This window comes from Cynara cardunculus (assembly GCF_001531365.2).
Source record: "Cynara cardunculus var. scolymus isolate 2C chromosome LG 12, CcrdV1, whole genome shotgun sequence".
Taxonomy (NCBI): domain Eukaryota; kingdom Viridiplantae; phylum Streptophyta; class Magnoliopsida; order Asterales; family Asteraceae; genus Cynara; species Cynara cardunculus.
The window spans coordinates 4,111,439-4,133,051 of record NC_037539.1 but is presented as its reverse complement, the minus strand read 5'-3'; the positions used below and the strand labels follow the sequence as shown (position 1 = coordinate 4,133,051).

Below are 21,613 nucleotides of genomic sequence, written 5' to 3'. Positions count from 1 at the left end.
GTATTTTTTTTTTAAGTTTCAAATATAAAAAAATGGTCTCAAAAAATGGTCTCATGGAATCAAAATGAGTATATATATATATATATATATATATATATATGGACACATACATGTGTGTGTTCTTTTTTGGAAGGTTTATCCTTTTTCTACATCATTTCACTAGACAAAATCTTTTCGAGAATTTTCATAAATTCATATATGAATAATTTGATTTATATACGTTTCCTTATATAAACATACAGTTTCTGGAGGCAACACCAACGATTCCTCACCGATCTGTTCGGGTGGTGGCGGAATGCAATCGGCAGAGTCATGGGATTGGGTAACCTTATTCCCGGGTTCGGAACCGACATGAACTTTCTAGAAGCACTTTCGAACACGAGAACCGATGGCTACGGTGCACTCTACCGTGAAGGAACCGCTGCTTATCTCAACTCCATCGTCAACATGAACTTCCCCTTCAGAACCAACCATGTCCGGGACAGTTTCGTATCAGCCTTGGCCTCGAACAAGGCAGCAGCGGCTCAAGCCGAGGTTTTCCGGCTAGCGAATGAGGGTCATCTAACACCTAGAGCTTAATCGATTGTATCCATTTGTGTCTATTTTATTACCAAGCTTGCTTTAAATTTGTTGTGTGACATGATGGGATTGATATCTTGCTAATTAGCAGCTACAGTGATGATGTTCTACACCATGTTTACATGGTTTATCATATAAATTTTGGTTGGTCATAAATGGAAAAAAAAGTTTTCACCACAATAAAATTCGCTTTGTATGTAATAATTAATAAGCTTTTTTAACAAGATTTAAGGTTGTTTATCCAAACATTTAGGGGCCGTTTGCTAAATGTTTACCTGGTATATAAGTACTTACCAGGTAATTTTCCTCACCGGATGAACATGGCAAAGGCCAAGAATCTTACTCGGTAAGAGCGATGATAAGGATGGAGTAGTCTTACCCGGTAAGTGAGGGTGACGACTCTTACCCGGGTAAGCGCTTACCAGATAAATTATTGTATAAGATATGTTTTGATGTACTACAATCTTACCCAATAAAATAAATTATAGTACTTATCGGGTTAAGCATTTAGGTAAACAGCCTCTTAGTCGGTAAGTGCTTATCGGTGAGAGTCCACACTCCAACTTACATTTATCGGGTAAGAAGATGTTTGACAATTGCTGAATGATTTGGTGCAAAATGATTAATAGGCTCTTATGATATAGGACAAAATGAAATATAATTGTTTGGTAATTGTTTACAATGAAATTAGGGCGGTAAATGGTTAAGGGAGACATATGATACAAAATCATTCAGAGGGTTTTAGAACCATTAAGAGTTATGCAAAATCATTAAGACATATGGTTAAGGGAGACATATTATACAAAATCAAACTTGTTTGGATGTCCAAAAACGTCTAATCAACTCATTGCAACATTTTTATATAAGAAACACGGTTATTTGATCGTATAAATTTGAATCTTATACATAAACCATTTTATTGAAACGTACAATTACCTTTCAATAAAGTCGATTTTATCTTAGTAGATGTTAGGTGTTGGTCAAACCAATTAAGAACATTATATTAAGCAACAAAGATATGGTTTCTAATCAAAAGGCATTTGGCCTAGCGGTATCGTAGCCCTTGGCCTTCTAGAAGGTCAGGGGTTCAAACCTCATAATAGATAAAGAGGATGTGTGAGTTTATTTGTTGCATTTGTCGTATATAAATATTATATACTAGAAAAAAGTATTGTTTGTAGGCATTAGAAAGGGTTGGTGGATTTGCTCTTAAAAGAGTAATGCACCACCATAACATAAGTCAATGCTTGTGTACTTTACTAACAACAACATTAACTTTCATGTACAATAATTTCAAAAAACATTATTATAAAGTATTTGATAAAAATTCTTAAAAATCATTTATATATGGAGTAATGTGTATTAATGCATATTACTTAAAATTCAATATTACAAGTAAATTATACGTAAATAAAACTTATTAAAACTTCATTTTTGAATTCGTATAATTAACTGTAGATAAATATAATCAAATACAAGATAGATCTCACATCTTAAATATAAAAACCCTAAAATATAATTAGGATAATTATTGAGTTCTAACAGAATCATTATCTTTATAGAAAAATTATTGTTAAGCCAAAAATAAATTATTTCATTTGACCTAAATTATAGTATAATAAAAAAATAATAACTTTTAAATAGTTAATTTGATATTAATATCGATATATTTTTCATATTTTTATGATATCTTCAAATTTATTTTTATTCAAAAGTAAAAACGTTATCTTTTCCAAAACCACATAAATCATATTATATCAACATAGACGAAAGATAAAACGAAACATTAAAATAAATATGTATCTCACGGTATTGCACGAGTACCTTTCTAGTATATATAAATATATATAGCTGATATTTATTTATATGTCTTATCTTAAAATCTATTTTTAGCTGGTTAAGATGTATTAGGTTCTTTTGGTTGGATTATGTATACAGAGATATAACTCGGGAAAAAAAAAAACTGCTGGCAGGTGAAAGAGTAGAAGAATTTATAGATTTACCGGTTTGTTTTCATGGTACTACGCTATTTAATCTTGATTATAAATGTTACGATAAAACAAGCCTTTCGTACAAATTCGAGTACAAAACCATTACTTAGCCCCCCATCACAATCCCCATCTCCACCGGGAATATAATCACATATCCATCCCCAACGGGGAAAATGAGGATTTTTTCCCGTTTATGTAAGTTATTTTAAATTAAATATGTGAGAGACGATACATGTTTAAATCTCAAACATTTTCAATAAACCTAAAATCAAAATGATTTTTAATTTAATACAAAAAACCACAACTTTATATAAGAATTAATAACCTAAAACAAAAAAAAATCAATTTAATACAAAAAAAACTTAAAGTCACATGTACCAAAAGATATTAAGTAATATAAAACCATATCGAGTAATATACTAAACTCATCGAGTGATTATATTTTGATTTGACATCTATAATATTACATATTAACATCCAAAAAATAACAATTTTAGATTATAAACCTAGTTAGGAAATAAGAAATTATGAATTACCGTTTTAATCGAAATAAACAATATACATATATATGTATAAATATATATAATATTTATTAATTAATATATATAACGGGTATGGGGCGGGACGGGAAGTATGATACCCGTCCCCATCCCTGGTTTGAGACAAATGTGGATCCCCGTCCCAATCCCCGATTTAGCGGGGAATCCCTGTCCCTGACCGGGACAGGTGGACCGGGTTCCCCGACGGGTCAGGACCCATTCCCATGTCTAGTTTTTTCAATTGCACTTCGTTTTTTTCAAAAGCATTGTATTTTGTTGGTTCCTCTTTGCTTATGTCTGCTACTTGATTTTCGGCACTCGGTGAATTTGAAGTATCAACTTTGTAAGAGTGTTTAGTGTATTTGAATGCTCGTAAAATACGATAGATTATTAGAAGACTTCACGAGAAACAACTCGGTAGCGAATCATCTTAAAACGTTAGACAAATTTCTTTATTTATGTTCAAGAGAAAAAGTTTCTTGGAATTGTAGCTTTGTGTGGACGCCCAAACTTTGTTTTTTTTATAAATAATTTTTTGTCTATTTAACGATGCATTAAATTAAATTATAAAATCTGATTTTTGTCTTATTTAAATACGTTGTAATAAGTTTATAGAACGTTTTTGGGTGTCTTAACAAGTTTTATATGACGTTTCTAAAACAAAGCGTCTCATTAGCTATTTTATATGACACTATTTGAAAAAAATGTTTTATAAAAACAAGTGTCTTATAAAAAGATGGTTTATATGACACTTTTTCAAAAGTGTCTTATAAAATAGGTAGTGGGACATTAAAAGTGCCCCATAAAACTTGTTAAGACGCTAAAAAACATTCTATAAACTTATTACAACCCTTTTCAAATATGATCATTTTTTTGGTCCTGTAAATTGAGTCTTATAAAATACTCTAATAAAAAGCTTTGAAATTAATAATTGTCTTATAAACTCAATTTTATTATAGTGAGGATGTGAATTCTCCAAGTTTAGTAAACTTCCCAAAAATGGTTATTATGGGAGATATATATTTTTTTCAATATATTCCATCAATAAAAATTTGAAATTAGATGTTTAATGGAAATAAATTATTTTTTATTATACCCCACTAATAAAAAAAAGGGTTAAATTAAACATCTAAAAGATAAAATAATATTTTTTTATTAACCTGAATATCCAATCCACTATGCGAGCCGACTAATCTCAGGACGACCATCTGTTTTGCAGATAGTTCGGAGTCATTGCATTTGAACCTCCGTGGCCACAAGGGTATTTTTTATTCACCCTTGGATTTGAACCTGTGATCTCCAGGTACTTTTGACATTTGGAGCAAAGCTCAAACCAACCAGACACCACCCTTGTGGTTAAATAATATTATTTTACATGTATGGAATAATTTAATTAATATTATAGTTTTTAAAATAAAAAATTATTGAAGTTGAATATAATTTTATTTAATATTTTAAATTTCAATTCTTCATTTTAGATAAAATTTTCAAAATTCTATTTGAAATTCTCATATTATTCAAGGTTATAAATGACATGGAGGCGATGTCAAGTCTCAAGCCTTATGAGTTACAGCGAGGTTATGGTGTTTTTCAAGGCGTGCCCTAAGGCGGCACACACCCACACGCATATGCAAACACATGTATAAATACACACACACCCTTGTATATATTAGTGTTTTGAACAATACTCTCGAATAAATTAAATTCATATAAAGTAATAAAACTAAAATGAAATAAGAACCATTGATACCAAATATATAAAACTTATAGAAAATCATACCAAAAGTGTAAAATCGGGATACAATATTTATTTCCAACAAATTCTCTATATTAGAGCATTTTTCAAGTTATGCTAAAATGGAGAAAAGAGAGATTTTAGTAATTTTTTGCTTCAACAACTATGATATCTTGTATGCTAAAATAGAAAAAAGAAAAAAAAACTGATAAAAATCTCTAAATTTATTTATAGTTTATTATAAGTTATTATTTAATTAATAGTGTTCTAGAAATTACTATTTCATGTGAAATTTGTTTGACTGTTTGAAAGTTTGTTTAAAAAGGTGTTGGTGTATTAAATATATTGAATATTTTAATAATAAAATTATTGCTATAGTTGCTAAAATGTAACAAATGTTGTAGTTGAATGTTATTTTTTTATTTAGAGATTTTGATTTTCAACATTTATTATATTATTAAAATATTTAAATATACTGTATTATAAAACATTTGACAAAAACTTTTAAAAACCATTTTTTATACATGAAGTTCTGTTTATTGATACATATTAATTAAAATTCAAGATTACAAGTAAATTGTACATAAATATAACTTATTAAGCTTTATATTTGAACTCGTGTAACTAACTATAGATAAATATAATTAAATACAGAATAAAATTCTCGTTTTAAATATATTTAAAATATAATTAGGATAATTATTAAGTTCAAACAAAATACTTAGTTATTATTTTCATAAATATTAAAACAAAAAATAAATTACTTCGTCATTAGATCTAAATTAAACTATAATTAAAAAAATGAATTAAAAAAATTACACCAAAAAATGAGAACTTTTGTAATTTTTTTTATTTTTATGATATTTCAAATTTATATTTTATTAAAAAAACATTATTGCTTGTTCCAAACCACATAACTTCGTATTATAACATCGACAGAGACCAAAAAAAATAAAACAATGCATTACAATCGAGATATATATTGTTGCATTGCATGAATACCTTTTTAGTAAATTTATAATTTCAATACACTTTTTAAAATGATTTTATGTAAAGTAACAATAATTAATTGTTCTCTCCTCACATCATTTTTTAGATAATTCTTTGAATTTTGAACTTTCTATAGTTTTATTTAATTTAAAAAACATTATAGAAAATCTTTTCAAACAAAATAGAGAATAAAAGCTCTATTTTTTTCCATTTTAAAGAATCTGTTTGAACAAATGGAGTTCCAACAAATTCTCTAAAATGAAAAAAATGGAACTCTATATATTTTTCCTTCCAGAAAACCCCATTTGTTCGAACAAAAAAACATGAAAGTGAATGTGAAAATTTTCAAATTTGGAGAATTCCCCAGCAACAAAAATGACGAGAGATAAAACAATTTTTATTATATTTTCACAAATAAAAACCATTGATGTTCAATGTTTGATACAAAAACTAGCATTTTAATACATGTATAAAATATTTTAATAATATAATTAATGATAAAATATTTAATTTAAAGAATCTGTTAAAGATAAATCCATATATGTGTGTGTGTGTGTATATATATATACATACTAGAAGGGTACTCGTGCAATGCATTAAAACACATTTCCATTTCAATGTTTTATTTTGTTTTTTTATCTATGTTGATATAATATGATTTACGTGTTTTTGAGAAAACAATAATGTTTTTATTTTTAAATAAAATATAAATTTGAAAATATCATATAAAATTTGTAATTTTTTTTATCAATATTAGTACAAATTAACTGTTTAAAAGTTATCATTTGTATATTTTTTAATTCAATTTTTCTATTATAATTTAATTTAACGTAACGAAGTAACTTAATATGTAAGTTTAATAATATTTTTTTATTAAGATAATAATTAAGTATTCTGTTAGAACTCAATAATTATCCTAATCATATTTTAGATTTTTTATATTTTAAAATGAGATGTTTATCATTTATTTGATTATTTTTTATCCACAGTTAGTTACACTATTTCAAACATAGAGCTTTAATAAGTTGTACTTATGCACAATTTATTTGTAATATTGAATTTTAAGTAATATGCTTAAATAAATATTATTTTATATATAAAAAATGGGTTTTAAAAGTTTTTTGTCAAATGCTTTATAATATAGTATATATATATATATATATATATATATATAAAGATTTTAAGTTTTATTTATTCATTTTTAAAAAAAAAATAAGAACTTTTTATAACTAGTTTGCTAAGAACATCTCCAACAACTTTTTTCAAAAATGGAGAAAATTAGATTTTTTAGCTTATATTTTGTTACAACAGTTTCTCCACAACTATCTCCAAAATGAAAAAAAAATATGAGAGATAAAAAGTTTTTTCTTCAAATATAGATATCACCCACCCAAAAATAATGACCAAGTGAGAACATTAATAGAAAACTTTAAGAATAAATATTTAAAGAAAAAATAAAATTTTAATAAATAAATGAAATATTTTTAATATTATAATCAATATTGGTTTCTTTAAAATAAAGAATTTATTGGAGACGAATACATTTTTTTTATAAAGATTTTGACTTTTAATTTTTTTTTTAAAGATCCATTGAGAGCTTATAATAAGACAAACATTTACCTTAAAAAGTTGAATTCTTTTGGTTGTATCACATATATAATATTTTTTTAATTGGACAAAAGATATAATATGTTTATGAATTATGAGTTAAAAATTACGATTTTTGCTTTTATAATTTATAATTTACTATTATTTTAATATCTATGGTTTATAATTTTTTTCTTATTTTATCTTTATACATAAAAATAGCAATTAATATCAAGATATAAATTGTAACTATAAAAATAAAAAACGCAATTTCTAAAATATATTCCAAAATCAAAAAAGGAAAAGAGGTGAAAGCTGAGCTGAGGCTGAGACTATATTCACGCATTTCAATGTCTGTAGTTACTTCCTGGGTCCATTTAAGAATTAAGACGGCTCACTCTCTCTACGAAGAGCCGACCAACGCAACCGGATTTCAACTCCGGCGACTGCAGAATACACAGAGAGAGAGAGAGAGCGACAGCATCGTGAATCCTTGATCGATGGCTCTCCGGACAGCAATCACCAGACGAATCCTGAGCTCGAGCTCGGCTGTACATGCCACGCGATCCATGTCGTCGTGGTGGAAAAACGTTGAGCCTGCACCGAAAGATCCTATTCTTGGTGTGACTGAAGCTTTTCTCGCAGATCCGAATCCTGATAAAGTTAATGTTGGAGTTGTAAGTCTCGTCTCTCCATTTTCACTCTCACGAAGGATCCTGATTTTTACCGATCAAACCCGAAGTTTGTTCCTGTTTAGATAATTTAGTTGTTATTTTGTTCTTTAATGTGTTGATTATCAGGGAGCTTATCGTGATGATAACGGGAAGCCTGTAGTTCTTGATTGTGTCAGAGAAGCCGAGAGACGGATTGCCGGAAACATGAACATGTGTGTTACACCAGCTACTCCTTTTTGATTTGGGTATCGATTTCATTCGTCAATTTTATTTAATAATCCAGGATAGAAATAAAAAATTCGGGCAGATCAGAAGAATTATGCTATAGTGATTTATGCCCCATGCAGAGAAAGTTGTACAGTGCACTTCTCCTCTAGAGTTGTTAATTTCAGTTTTGGGAGAAGGGTTTTCCATAAAAACTTATGGGTTATTTTTTGAGTAACTAATTCTTGCTTAGAAGTAATGCTAACATTGATTTACATACTTACATGATATGATGCTTCATGCTTATCAATTTTTAGTGGTCCGATCCTTATCTTTTTTACCCTCTTTTATTTGCTTTTTTCAAGATAATAAGATTCCTTTATTGTCCATGGCTTTTGATCACCATCTATATCGTTTCTAAGGTATTATGAGTGGTATTTGTTTTTCTTGGTGATTGTAAAGGAGGGTCAGACTTCTGAGTGGGTACCCGTTAGGCGAGCTATTAGTGCTACACCCATATTCCATTATCATGGACTCCGGTCACATAAATATGCTGACTAGATGCATCTTTGGAGCATTTTTTTCCAGCAGCTTTGTTCAAGTTTTAAGCTCTTTGGCATCATCCAAGTCTGAATGCATTTAATTTAATATGGTTGCTAGAGGGAAGTATCTGATTGAAGCTTTGGTTAGATGGATGTATTTAGAGGTTCTTATTCATGGAACGTTTCAAGATGCTGGTATTGATTAATTGGAAAAGCTATATCTACTTTGTGAATATGAGGACTTGAATGGTGTTCAGGGATCCAAGCTTTTTCTTGTATAAATTACCCACGTTTTTCCATGAACACTGAATTTTATGAATTTTCTAATCAAGTGAACTGAAGTTCACTAACTTTGCTAATGTTTTCATTATATTTTTGTAGTTTGATTATTGTTTAACTATATCCAACTTCAGGGAGTATCTTCCAATGGGAGGAAGCAACAAGATGGTTGAAGAAACACTGAAGTTAGCCTATGGGGATGATTCTGACTTGATCAAAGACAAGCGAATTGCAGCGGTACAAGCTCTGTCTGGCACTGGTGCCTGCCGACTTTTTGCAGACTTCCAGAAACGCTTTTCCCCTGATTCTCAGATCTATATTCCAGTCCCTACGTGGGCCAAGTAAGTACTTTGATCTCTGCTCAAGTCTATACTAGAACTTCTTACATAAGATTTGGTTTGAAGTTTGAATGTGACTAGCTATATATTTTTTGTTGCGATCTAATTTTGTTGGCTTATGATGTGAATTTCAGTCACCATAACATTTGGAGAGATGCTAATGTACCACAAAGGACATTCCATTATTACCATCCAGAATCAAAAGGTCTTGATTTTGCCTCACTGATGGATGATGTTAAGGTATCAAGAATACTTTGATTTGTGGACTTGTTTAAGGAGCATAATCTCTTTTGGAAATAATTATTGATGCTTCTTCATTGTTTTCTTGCCTGTTGCTTAGAATGCACCAAATGGATCATTCTTTTTGCTGCATGCTTGTGCTCATAATCCTACCGGAGTTGATCCTACAGTGGAACAATGGAAAGAAATATCTTACCAGTTTAAGGTCGACAAGCCTAGCCTTGATTGATACTTGTATCTCCTCTATTTAAGTCATTAGTCTTAAAATGTTACTATCTTCAGGTCAAAGGTCATTTTGCTTTCTTCGACATGGCCTATCAAGGATTTGCAAGTGGAGATCCAGAGAGGGATGCAAAATCCATCAGGATTTTCCTTGAAGATGGTCATTTAATTGGATGCTCTCAATCATATGCCAAGAATATGGGTCTTTACGGCCAGAGAGTTGGCTGCCTTAGGTGATTTCTTTATTACTTATTTGTATGCATGAGCCTCTAATTTGAATTCTTTAAAATCGTCATTCGATCTCTTGAAAGTTGGAAGTCTTATTTATTTAGGAAATGACCTCTTTTTGCTCTCACAAGGACAACAACATAGAACCAACTTTGCACAAGTTTAAAGTACTCTTTAATCACTTGACAAAATGGCAGCTCACTTCAGGAGTAGAGGTTGTTATTGTAGTTGCAATTCATTATCTTTTTGTTGGAATTTAGGCTACCGGCACACTCTTTTTATTAACTATAAGAATATACTGTTTTTACTCATGGAGAGTGCTTGTAGTTTATGCCGGTAGACCTTCAACAACCTTTTTCTTGGCTATGATAATCGAACTCCCTGGCCATAGGGTCTAAAGGAAGACAACTAATGAACATTCAACCACTAGTGAGACATGAGCTCATTAAAACAGAAAAATACAGTTCGTGAAAAGCTTATTTCTGTCATTACCTGTACCTTTAACTTTAAAGTGTCCATTGCACTTGAGGTTTCTCTTTATTGTGCACAAGCTCTATTAATCGTTTTAGAGTCTTCTTTAAAGTTATTCCAGAAACTTTTAATCAGAACCCTACCACTCGATCTGATTTTTATTACCCTAAGCTGAAGTATCTGATTTGATTCCTTACTATTTGACATTAGTAATTAACTTTAATTGTTAAAGAACTTCTAAAAGGACTAAAGTGTTACGGACTTACTTTGATGTATGTCCCCAGTATCAAGTGTGGTTATCTATTTGAATTAAATAGTAATTGTTTATGTTTTGCATAGCTGTGATACAGATAATCAAGTAATTTTTCCATCCGCTAGCATTAGTCCAAGTGTGCAAAATGTTGGTGTCAAATGCAGTAAGAAAAGTGAACATGTGTATAGAAAATGTATGGCTTTCCACAGTTTGTTTCCTATGAATACTTCAAATAAATGCTAGAGAACATATTATTAAAACGGTCACACGCTCATCTAGTTATTTGCCTCTGATTTTCTCGAGTGCCTTATGACCGGACTATATGTCTATATGATCTTTGCAATCCTTCTGCTTGATGCAAAATTCTCTCTGTAGTTTGGTATGTGAAGATGAAAAACAAGCTGTGGCTGTGAAAAGTCAATTGCAGCAACTTGCGAGACCCATGTACAGTAATCCACCCGTTCATGGTGCTCTTATAGTTTCAACCATCCTTGGTGATCCAGAGCTAAAGCAATTGTGGCTCAAGGAAGTCAAGGTACTCACAGTCCTTTTAATCTCTTATTTAATTGGAAGTCAAGATACTCTTGACCCTTTTATCTCTTATTTACTTGCTCTTTCTACCTCTTTTTATCACAATTAAATTTCTGCTCTATAAAATGGCATAATAGTTAGTCTAATGGGTGTGTGGGTAATGGCATTTTGTGATGTGGTAAAACATGGGTGTGACATACACTTGTACACATAAATAACTTGATAAAGGAACATCCTTGAAGTATTCCCGTTCATGGCAAAAGAATTCATCAAAATACATTTTGTTCGTATTTTGGAGGCCATATTGTTCGCGTAAGCAACAAAGCCTAGGAAGTTAACAGTAAAAAAAGCGTGTAGAGGAGACAAATACGGATGAACAAGGTTAGTAAGAGTGACATCAGAATAAAATTTCTGATCTATAAAATGGCATAAGATCTAGATAGCATGATAGCTAGCTTGTCTAATGGGTGAAGACAATTAGGAAACAACATGTCAACGTTCTAATTTAGAGTCGGAATGCAAATATTTAACACCTTGGGTACTTTTTCTCCTTTAAACCATCTTTTCACTTTGCAGGGTATGGCTGACCGTATCATCGGAATGAGAAGTGCTCTTAAGGAAAACATTGAAAAATTGGGTTCTCCCCTTTCATGGGAGCACATAACTAAACAGGTAATCATACCAACTTCTCCTTCAGTCATATCATATTCATCTGTTTAGTTCTGATGACCCAAATCACATTTTGTATGGTTAAACAGATTGGCATGTTCTGCTATAGCGGGATGACCCCAGAACAAGTTGATCGCTTGACAAATGAATACCATATTTATATGACCCGCAATGGCCGTATCAGGTAATGCCAACACCCCAGATAAAAAAAGTCATTCAATTTATCAATTTCACTTGTTTTTGAGTTGAAATTTAATCGACATATATATATGGTACAGTATGGCAGGGGTGACAACCGGCAACGTTGAGTATTTGGCCAAAGCTATCCATGAAGTTACAAAAGGTGCTTAATTTACAGACATACATATTGCATTGAAGTTGAGATTACTTACAAGATTTTGGTTAAAACTAGAATCAGGTATCATCCTTTGCTTTTTGAAAGAAAATAAAGAGGCCATGAGTTATGGTTGTTTGTAGTTGGATAGTGTATTGATTGTCTTGTTATGGTAGTGAATTTTTGACTAGTTTATTTTATGGAAGCACATAAAAAGTTATATGTTGGTAGCGGTTAAAGCTGGATTCATTTGTTCGATTAAATCATATCCGTTACGGTGATGTCTATGTTCTATAATTTGTTTTTTTTATAACTTTGGATGTCTGGGCCAATTTGTGCGTACCTTGACTTATTCATGGGGCCCTAAAGATAATGGTCTGGAAAATTCTTGGTGACCTTGAGGAGATTTGAATTCGCGACCTCGTCTCCAAGGTCTTGTCTTTATTTACCGGTTTAGCCTGTCTTAAAGGTTATGTTTAACCATAAGGGTGGTGCCTGATTGGTTTGAGCTTGGCTCCAAAGGTCAAAAGTACCAGGAGGTTCTAGGTTCAAATCCAAGGAGGAATAAAAATCCTCTTGTGGCCACGGAGGTTCAAATGCAGTGACTCCAGGCTATCTGCAAAACAGGTGGTCGTCCTGGGATTAATTGGCTCGCATAGCGGGTTGAATATTTAGGTTAATAAAAAAAAGGGTTATGTTGTAGAATTTGTTGTGGTACTACATTTGTTGTTCAAGGAAAGATAATCTTAGAGGTGGTGAAAGCTGGTCCTTTTGACCGGTGATAGCCGGTTCAGGTCTTTATTTCCCGTTCGTCAATTGGTTAGGAGCTGTGTGGATGGTTTTTCATCAAGTCATGTATGGATAAAGCTGTTGTGTATAAATCAGGAAGATTTTTGTTTAGGAGAGTTTTTTTTCATAGATGAAATGAGCCTTATTTTTTAATTGGGAGGGGCGGGTTTAAAAAAAACCTTGACTTTCTACGTAAATCTCCCCCTAGAATAAGCTAACTCTCAATAATTTAGAGATGTGTTTACCAGGTTTGTTTGGTAAACTTGATCAATCCGAGTACAATTTTCTTAGCAAACGATCAGATGTTCCACGAGCACACAAAGCTCTCTCGAGCCTCAACTTACTATACAAGTTCAAACACGACCCATGATCGTAAAGCGAAAGAACCAACATATACTCGACAAAGGTCTTTTACAACAAGAGAGTGATGATACAGATGTATTGTGTTTTACCTACAACAAAACTGAACCAAATTCAAAAATGGTATACTGACTAAATGTATAATGATTGCGGGATATAGCGTTTCTCCGTGGAAAACCCGAATGAAAACAAAATCGTAGTGCATACACGGGTGGACGATGTACATGGTCCATACTCTTGTTTACTTGTGATGATCAAATAACTCGACTTTTCTCCATCTTCGTCAAAAATATGTAGAATCATAGTGATATAGTACCTATGAGCTTTGAATCGTTTAGGCTAATTGTCGAAATCTACCTTTGGCAAATAACGAGCATGAAACTACGTATTTCCATCCGTCAAAGTACCCGTAGATTTGGCTGATTGAGCTACGGAATGTTTCCTACAACCGAAGTAAAGATTATGAAGATGCGATTTTACTTGCTAACAAGCGTGAATTTGGATTGGAATTTTGAAAGATAAAACACAAAATATTCCATTTTTGCGGGACAACCCAAAATAGAAAACGTTGCTTTTTTTGGAGCAGATGGAGTAACACATTGGGTTTTGTAACGAGATAAAAGTTCAAATGAGAACTGTAAATGTTTTTTAGAATCTAAAAACCAACTATTTTCATGAGTTATTCATATATTATTCATTATGAATATCACTATATTCATTGTGAATATCTACCACAATATTTATCATCTCAAAATATTATAGTTCTCATTTGAACCTGACCATTTCCACGTAATAAACTAAAACAAGAAAGAAAAAAGAAATCTTACATATGATGGGAGCAGTGTGATCAAGGGCTAGTTTCCTCATCATCTGCCTCCTCGAGAATAGTGTATTTCGCAGTGATATTGGTTCGAGATTCGGGCAACTCACCTACACCGAGTTTTTCCTTCTGCACCTTCTCATACCTGATACATCACAAAATACATATATACACGTATGAAAATGGTGAGGATTCATTTATTATGATCTGGATATTTATAGAATGATCACAGTTCATTCATTATGATCAATGCTTTAGATTAGGAAACAATCGAGAAGCAAATATTCATTAGACTAGATGGACGGTTAAGATTGGTTTGTATGAATTAAAAGGTTTGCTAATGATCGGGACTACACACACACACAAAAACTACAACGAATGTTATAAGAAACCACTCAAGAATGGCCCACAACCAAACCAAACCAAACAAACTCCGTCTATCCCACACCAAGTTAGGGTCTGATGTACACAAACCTTACCTGTCTGAGACAGAGAGACTGTTTCCGAGAAGACCCCTAACTTGTGAAAAAGGTCAACAATGGCCCATAAAACACATAACGAGTGATTCTAACGTGATAAACGAATGTTGTTAAAGATTTGTAAATTCGTGACGTGAGAGATGAGTGTCTGATTTTTCTGATCACTTACTTGTACCAGTTGAATAGACTCACACCAAGCATGATCGTAACAAGACCCGCTCCTTTCAGCCATGTAAATTCGTCGTGGAAGTAAAATACCGCTACCTAAACATGCATAACAAAATGATTAACAAAATAAAAAAAGAAATTTACATCATTAGCATCCTCAATATGTGGATAAACTAATCACCATAGTGCATTAACTTCGATTATCAAATACAAACCAAACCAAACCAAACCAAACCAAACCAAACCAGTAAATCCCATGCAGAGGTAGGGTCTAGAGGGTAGGATGTACACAGATATTTCCTCTGTTAGAAGGTAATTCTCCTAAATAACCCGATAATAATGCACGTTCGCTTGGCATTTCATGTTCCAACTGTTTTTTTCTCTCGAAATGGTCAGAATCCATGCTCCAAATTGCATAAAGAATTGAATTTTTTTTGGGAAAACAAAGTAAATGCTGCTAACGAATGAAGTAGTGTCGAAACACTAAAGATTGCATCATACCAGTATAGTGACGGCTTCCTTTACAACTCCAGCTATGGTCACCGTTACTGCACTTGTTACTGAAACAAGGATGTACTCCGTTAAAACCTGCAATAAGTATGACGGGCAGAGTTCCTTAACGGCGTTAACACTTTTTATCTAGAAAACTTTCATGGTCCTACTCCTATAGATACGAGTACAATGATAGAATAAAGAAAAGATTGGTCAAACTGAAATTCACAAGAAATCGGCAATGAGTAATAGGAGTTCAGGTAAACTTCCATTTAGAAACCATAAACATTTTGATAACCATCAGAACCAACTATTCATGATGAATGTACATAAACATACATGAATACCCATTCATCATGACTATCATGCATATTCATTACGAATAGCAGGTTCTCACTGTCTCAAACTATTTACGTCTCTCAAATGAACCCGATAATCTAGTAACATTGGTCTCCTAAAGATCTACATAAACTGAAAACTTAGAATCTTCAATCCCCTATCGTTCATATGGCATAATAGAAATACAAATTTATCGCTAGATATTGATATGCAAATAAAAAATAACGAATCTTCATGTCTCCATTCAAACCCTTCGAGTGTATCAAGAACTAAAAAACTATCATATTACAGAAAATGGCAGGAGCAAATGATAAAGCAGAAAACTTTACCATAAAAAAGGCGAGCGTTCCCCCAAAAAGCATCAAGAAGCAACTCCGCATGATATGCCATGAGCTATCAAAGTAACTGCTACTTCTGAATTCGTCCCAGGGATCCAAAGCCAGAGAGAGAAAAGCCGTTAACAGGGCCATTACAGGAGTTACATAGCTCATCAAGGTCAGGGGATTTTTCAAACCTGTTAAAGAAACAAGAAAATCTAAAAATACATAACAACATTTTTGTTTATGAGTCGTACCACTGTAAACTAACTGCATAAAAGTCAATCCTCCAAAATCACAAAGACAGCAAACCAAATTAAACCAAACGAGCCTAGTATATAATTATATATCTGAAGAAGTGCTTTTTAAATAAATGCCCTTCCGACAAGATTCTACGCATTCTTGTGTATCAAAGGGACATTCATCTGTTAAACAGTGACATCCTCAAACTTGTCAGAAGATCATGGATTTAAAGAAAAAACTTGACAGGTCATTTAGCCATATATGCATCTTTGTTTGAATACCTCATTTAACACAATAATAAATACTCGAAATTGCAAGGAAAACACTTACCATAGACCTCTTTCTTTAGGTTGATAAGGAATCAGACCAATTTGTTGTCCAACCGAGCAAAAACAGAAACATGTATAAGTAAAAAGAGAAACATTCAAGAAATGAACTGAGTAATGACAAACAAAATCAAAGAGGGAGGTTCAAGAGAGAACACGGAAAAAAAGAACCAAGGGACCCTCTATCAACCGTTGAATCGAAAAAGTAGATGGCCAGATTCGAATGTAGACCCCCCCTGTAATCATGGATTTAGTTTCGGCAAAATGTAACCTTCCCTATTATTCACAACAGTTGGACTAAAATAGATGGATGATTCAGATGGGTTCCCTTGTTCTCCTTTTCTTTAGTGTTCTCTCTTGAACCCACCCCTAAATCATATTGTATAATCATCATAATCAGAGATAAGACGTACCTGAAGAAGGATCTGGGTCATGCTCCAACGGAAACCAGACATAACAGCCGCAAGCATAACAAAAATGAAACCCCATAAATCAAACTCGGTCTCTCTTGCAACTGTAATCATGATGATGATAGATGTCAGGACCAAGAAGAGATTATTACAGGCATTCACATACACATATGCAACTTCCTAGTGAAATATATTGGGTTCGTTTGATTTGGTTTCAGTGCAATTTATAGATGTAACCAGCATATGTATGGATCATGGCAGACACACAAATCGGTAAGTGATTCCCGTCATTAAGGAATGAAACAAATTATTACCTCATTTCAAACTAATTAGAATGTAAGGTGGCGTTTGGTTCGTTGGAATCGGACGGAACTTGAAGGACTTGGAATAGTCAATTCCATTGACCAAATTCCAGTCATACATAGTTCATTCTTTGAGTTTTGTTAAGGAATTCGGATTCCACATATGGTGGAATGTAAATTCCTTCAGTTCTAGCAAGAAATTCCAATTCCTTCGTCCCACCTTTTAAGAAAAACTAATGCTCTAATATTTACTCAATCTCATTCCATCTCACCATGATGGTTGTCATCACCACCATCGTCATCGTTGCCACCGTCAAGTTGCCACCACCACCACCATTACCACCACTGCTAGCACGGTAGCACCACTACCATTGACACTACTACCGCCTCCACACCACCACCGCTATTATATTCAACGAACCAAACAAATAGATTATAAAGGGACGTTTTGGTAATTTATCACTAAATTATTATAATTCTGAATTAATATTTAGCGAACCAAGCAAACAAAATCTAATTCTTTGACAGATTCCATTCCAATTCATGCAAGAAGCGCATGGTCAAAACCAATTAAATCCTATTCCAATTCCTTTGACAGATTCCAATTCTGATTGATTCCATTATGTGAACCAAACACCACCTAAGTTGTCATTGCCTATCAGTTATACGAATTTACCTAAAGAGGGACCAATGTTGATAGTTCAAATTGGTAGTAGCAGTTATTTGCCTAAAAAATATCATACCTGTTAATAAAACCCCAGAGGATATTATCAACATAATTCCCAAAAGTTTAAAGCTTGGAGACTCCAACCTACACAAGAATTGGTAGAAATCAGGTTACCATAATCAAGACTTGTAAAAAAGTATAGAAAATGCATAAATACTTTAGGAAAGCAGGAAAGCTTTTACTAAACAGTCATATGGACTGTAAAGAAAGTTGGGGTTTGTTATGACCCTTGGTCGTAGCTCAACTGGTTAGGCCTTGGGTTTGCTCCCCATTGGTCATGGGTTCGAGTCACCTCAGGGCCATTGGAGGTTGCCCAGCTGTTAACTTCGCCACCGGTTATGCTTATACCACATATATTTTCTATAAGACTATAACCCGACCAAACCAAATGAGCCCAGTATATCCTACCCGAAGGTGTGGCGTCTGCGTAGGGTGGGATGCACACAGACCTGACCTCTACCCTCAAAGAGTAGAGTGGCTATTTCCATGTAGACCCTCAGCTTGTGAGAAATGTGTGAAATAAATAGAAAGTTTCCCCAAAGAAATAGAGGAAATAGCTTCAAATTTCTTCTATGTTCCCTCCATTCCATAAGAATTAATTCAAAATTAATAAAATAATTATAGCTTTTAACACTATACTAGCCATGATTATTGGATAGTTTAATGTGTTGTCATTTGTTTACAAGAAATCAAATAAAGTCATCATATCTAGAGTTGATGAGGAATCTATTTGGCTCTTAAAGTCAAACCAGGTCACTTATCATGGAAGAGAGAGAGTAATACCCTTTCCTACATTTTGATGTAATAATCAGATTTTGTTTTCAACCAATAATAATTGCATTAACATAGTAATCCTTTCAACATTTATAAATAATATTACCTGAATGCAAATGCAAATATTAGGAGAAATATAGGAGCAGCAGATTTACACTGCAAAATGAAAGAGGAATTTAGTAAAATAACGCAGCTTTTCCCGTAGTATATGATCTATTAGGATCCAAGAGCAAAATGGGAGCAGGATGGTTCATTTGTTTGATCCAAAAGCCAACCGTTTCAAAATGGAGATAAGAGAGAAAGAGGACCAACCATGGTAGCAAATGTAACAGAGATGAAAACAAGTGATGCATTGCTTAAGTTGATATCCAGTGCTGTTCCGAGAGCTGTTGGTACAACTGTGAAAGTCAAAGTGGATCTGTAGCATTAGTTATTAGAGGAGTTAATGAAATGTGACCAAGAGGCGGGAATAATTAAAGCTTCTAATTGGTTGCATTAAACCGTAGGAAATAAAAAGGATATAAATGGAAGAGCAGAAAAGAAACTATTCTCAGTACAGGTCTTCCATAAGACACCCCAAGTAAGGGGCCGTTTGGTTGGTTTTCCATTAAATCCTGTATGGATAAAGTCGTTTGTGTTGATTGATCTGTATGCATAGATTGGGAAGGTTGTTTCATAGATGGAAGAAGTGTGATTTTTAATTGGAAGGGGCAGGTTTGGAAAAAATTCAACTTTCTGCATAAAGCTTCCCCCTAAAAGCTTACTGAATAAGCCACTTTCTATATCATTTAGCCACTACAAAACAGTCATGTATAGCTGACCGAATAAGTTGTGAGTCCCGTTAAGCTCATTAAGCTGCTAACAAACATGCCCTAAGAAAGACACCAAACCAAACAGACCCAGTAAGTTTTTTAGATTGGGGGGGTGTATGCTGGTGGCTGTATACGTGAAGACCCCCCGCTTGTGCAATGTTTGCAGAAAGAAAGGGTAAAACTTGCTCAAAAAGAAATGTAAATGTGGAGAAAGAACATACGAATAACTTAAAGAAAGAAAACTGAACGACGGTGATAAAGAATGGAAAAAAGTTGAAAGTAAGCAACACCACTCGAAACAGACAAACAAACAACAAAGAAAACATACAGACAGAAGCAAGTACAAGAAAACATAACCGAGGTAGGAATAACTACAGACCCCTAGTCTAACCTAGGACCTACAAGATCTAACTCAAATGTACAAGAATTTAACATCTGCAGAAGATAGTACCTAGAGATAGAATGTTGAAATGCAAATTCATTACAATCTTTAAATGCTTACATAATAGAACAAGAGCAAGAATTGCGGAAGATGCTTTACCTCTCATAAAGTAGTCCTTCCATGACATAGTTACAGTTGGTTTGAATCTTTGGGACCAAAAGCAAGTGATGGCCTTCGAAAAAACAGCTTGCATTGCAAAATGAATTGTGTTCATTAACAAAGGAGCTGGGAATCTTCCCATATCATCTCCCAGTAAAGTCTTATTATACCTAAAAATCATTAAGAAACACATTCTAAGACTGCAATTCAAGATGGCATCATCCCTAACTAAATTTTATAGTCAAATGATAAAAAGATGACTTACAATGTCAAGAATGTACTGAATGTGTACCAAACAAGTATGAAAAATAATGTCTTGAGTACATCAGCAGCAACAATGGGGTTCTTGGAGCTTGTTAGAACAGCTTTATGTTTATCAACATAATTGGTATCTGGGTATTTCAGCCCTCCATCAGAATCATTTTCAATATCAAAAGAAGCACACTTCTCTTTTATATTTGCTCTCCTAGGGCTAAGAGTAGAACCCATTTCCGCATTGCTACTACCGTTCATCTTTACACCACTGAACTGAGGATCTACTATGCTTGTTTTCAGTTTTCACCACATTCTAAATTATCTTTGTGGAATGCAACTTGACAACTTCCACAAACTCTTGCAACTGGAAATGGAGTCTTCTTCAAATGCATTCAGGGAGAACAACTTGGATTCCAAGAAACGGAAACTGAATTCTTTAATCTCTTCAATCTGGTTTCTGAACTATGGTCAGAGCCATCAAAGCCCCAACCACATCATGTTCACTTCAACAACTTAGATTCCACACTTAAAAGCACATCAATAGCCTATATTGCTATGTCAAACCTAAACCCTCAGATCTTAGCCAAATTCAAACCGAACCCACGAATCCAAGTGATCGAAATCTTGTAAATATGACCTGCTTTGATCAAATGCTCAATCAGAAATCCAAAAGGGAGCTCATAATTTCCCATATCTAACATAGATTGCTTTCTTATTGGAGTTGAAAAGCATAAACATCAAGAAATCAAATCAAGAAGTGTGTACTCCAGCATCTAAACCATCATCAAAGTTCAATAAAGAAAACATACCTGGGTACAATATTGGTGGAACCCAGTTTCTATGATCCACCGACGGAATTCGTGGAAGTTATAAGAGAGATCTTGAAATGGGTTAGAGAAAAAAAGAGGCCTCTGAATATTATGGGTTATTAGGTTTGTTGTCAACGTCTTTTCTTGTTCCCAAGTGGCTCTCTCTCAAAGTAAAGAGGATGGATGGATCCTTTCAGTAAATTTCAAGTCAAGATTTTGAAAAAAGAACCTTTCTTTGGATAAA

At 33.1% G+C, this 21,613-nt stretch overlaps 3 protein-coding genes across 5 annotated transcripts in view; 2 read left to right on the top strand and 1 right to left on the bottom strand.

The window, feature by feature from the left end:
* Nucleotides 1-579, top strand: part of LOC112522779 (protodermal factor 1-like) — a 2,663-nt gene extending 2,084 nt beyond the window's left edge. Inside the window, exon 7 of the mRNA XM_025132087.1 lies at nt 243-579. Within this exon, the coding sequence (XP_024987855.1) occupies nt 243-579 (337 nt within the window). The remainder of the gene's footprint in view (nt 1-242) is intronic.
* Nucleotides 580-7,819: 7,240 nt separating this feature from the next.
* LOC112522799 (aspartate aminotransferase, mitochondrial) lies at nt 7,820-12,687 on the top strand. Its single transcript, XM_025132109.1, has 10 exons — nt 7,820-8,098; nt 8,222-8,307; nt 9,255-9,461; nt 9,593-9,698; nt 9,799-9,903; nt 9,981-10,153; nt 11,248-11,407; nt 11,980-12,075; nt 12,162-12,256; nt 12,351-12,687. The coding sequence occupies exons 1-10, from the start codon at nt 7,922-7,924 to the stop codon at nt 12,421-12,423; spliced, it is 1,278 nt and encodes a 425-aa protein (XP_024987877.1). The 5' UTR covers nt 7,820-7,921; the 3' UTR covers nt 12,424-12,687.
* Nucleotides 12,688-13,547: 860 nt separating this feature from the next.
* LOC112522913 (probable sugar phosphate/phosphate translocator At1g06470) lies at nt 13,548-21,613 on the bottom strand. Of its 3 annotated transcripts, XM_025132249.1 has the most exons (13): nt 21,370-21,613; nt 20,571-21,197; nt 20,306-20,475; nt 19,265-19,350; nt 19,059-19,108; nt 18,195-18,262; nt 17,153-17,253; nt 16,744-16,756; nt 16,183-16,388; nt 15,524-15,610; nt 15,024-15,118; nt 14,383-14,520; nt 13,548-13,997 (listed from the first exon to the last, which is right to left on the bottom strand). In XM_025132249.1, exons 2-12 carry the CDS (start codon nt 20,816-20,818, stop codon nt 14,403-14,405), a joined length of 1,242 nt encoding a protein of 413 aa, XP_024988017.1. In that variant the 5' UTR covers nt 20,819-21,197; nt 21,370-21,613; the 3' UTR covers nt 13,548-13,997; nt 14,383-14,402. The 3 variants fall into 3 exon arrangements, with proteins under 3 accessions (XP_024988017.1, XP_024988016.1, XP_024988018.1); XM_025132248.1 differs by having other exon boundaries at nt 20,571-21,613; XM_025132250.1 differs by having other exon boundaries at nt 16,183-16,367; nt 20,571-21,613.

Coding starts and splice junctions, on each gene's coding strand:
- LOC112522799 (XM_025132109.1), top strand. CDS start 7,922: ATGGCTCTCCGGACAGCAATCACCAGACGAATCCTGAGCTCGAGCTCG. Junction 8,099..8,221: donor ATAAAGTTAATGTTGGAGTT/GTAAGTCTCGTC, acceptor GTTGATTATCAG/GGAGCTTATCGTGATGATAA. Junction 12,257..12,350: donor ACCCGCAATGGCCGTATCAG/GTAATGCCAACA, acceptor TATATGGTACAG/TATGGCAGGGGTGACAACCG.
- LOC112522913 (XM_025132248.1), bottom strand. CDS start 20,818: ATGAACGGTAGTAGCAATGCGGAAATGGGTTCTACTCTTAGCCCTAGG. Junction 18,263..19,058: donor ATATTTGCATTTGCATTCAG/GTAATATTATTT, acceptor ATTCTTGTGTAG/GTTGGAGTCTCCAAGCTTTA. Junction 15,611..16,182: donor GAACGCTCGCCTTTTTTATG/GTAAAGTTTTCT, acceptor TACTTATTGCAG/GTTTTAACGGAGTACATCCT.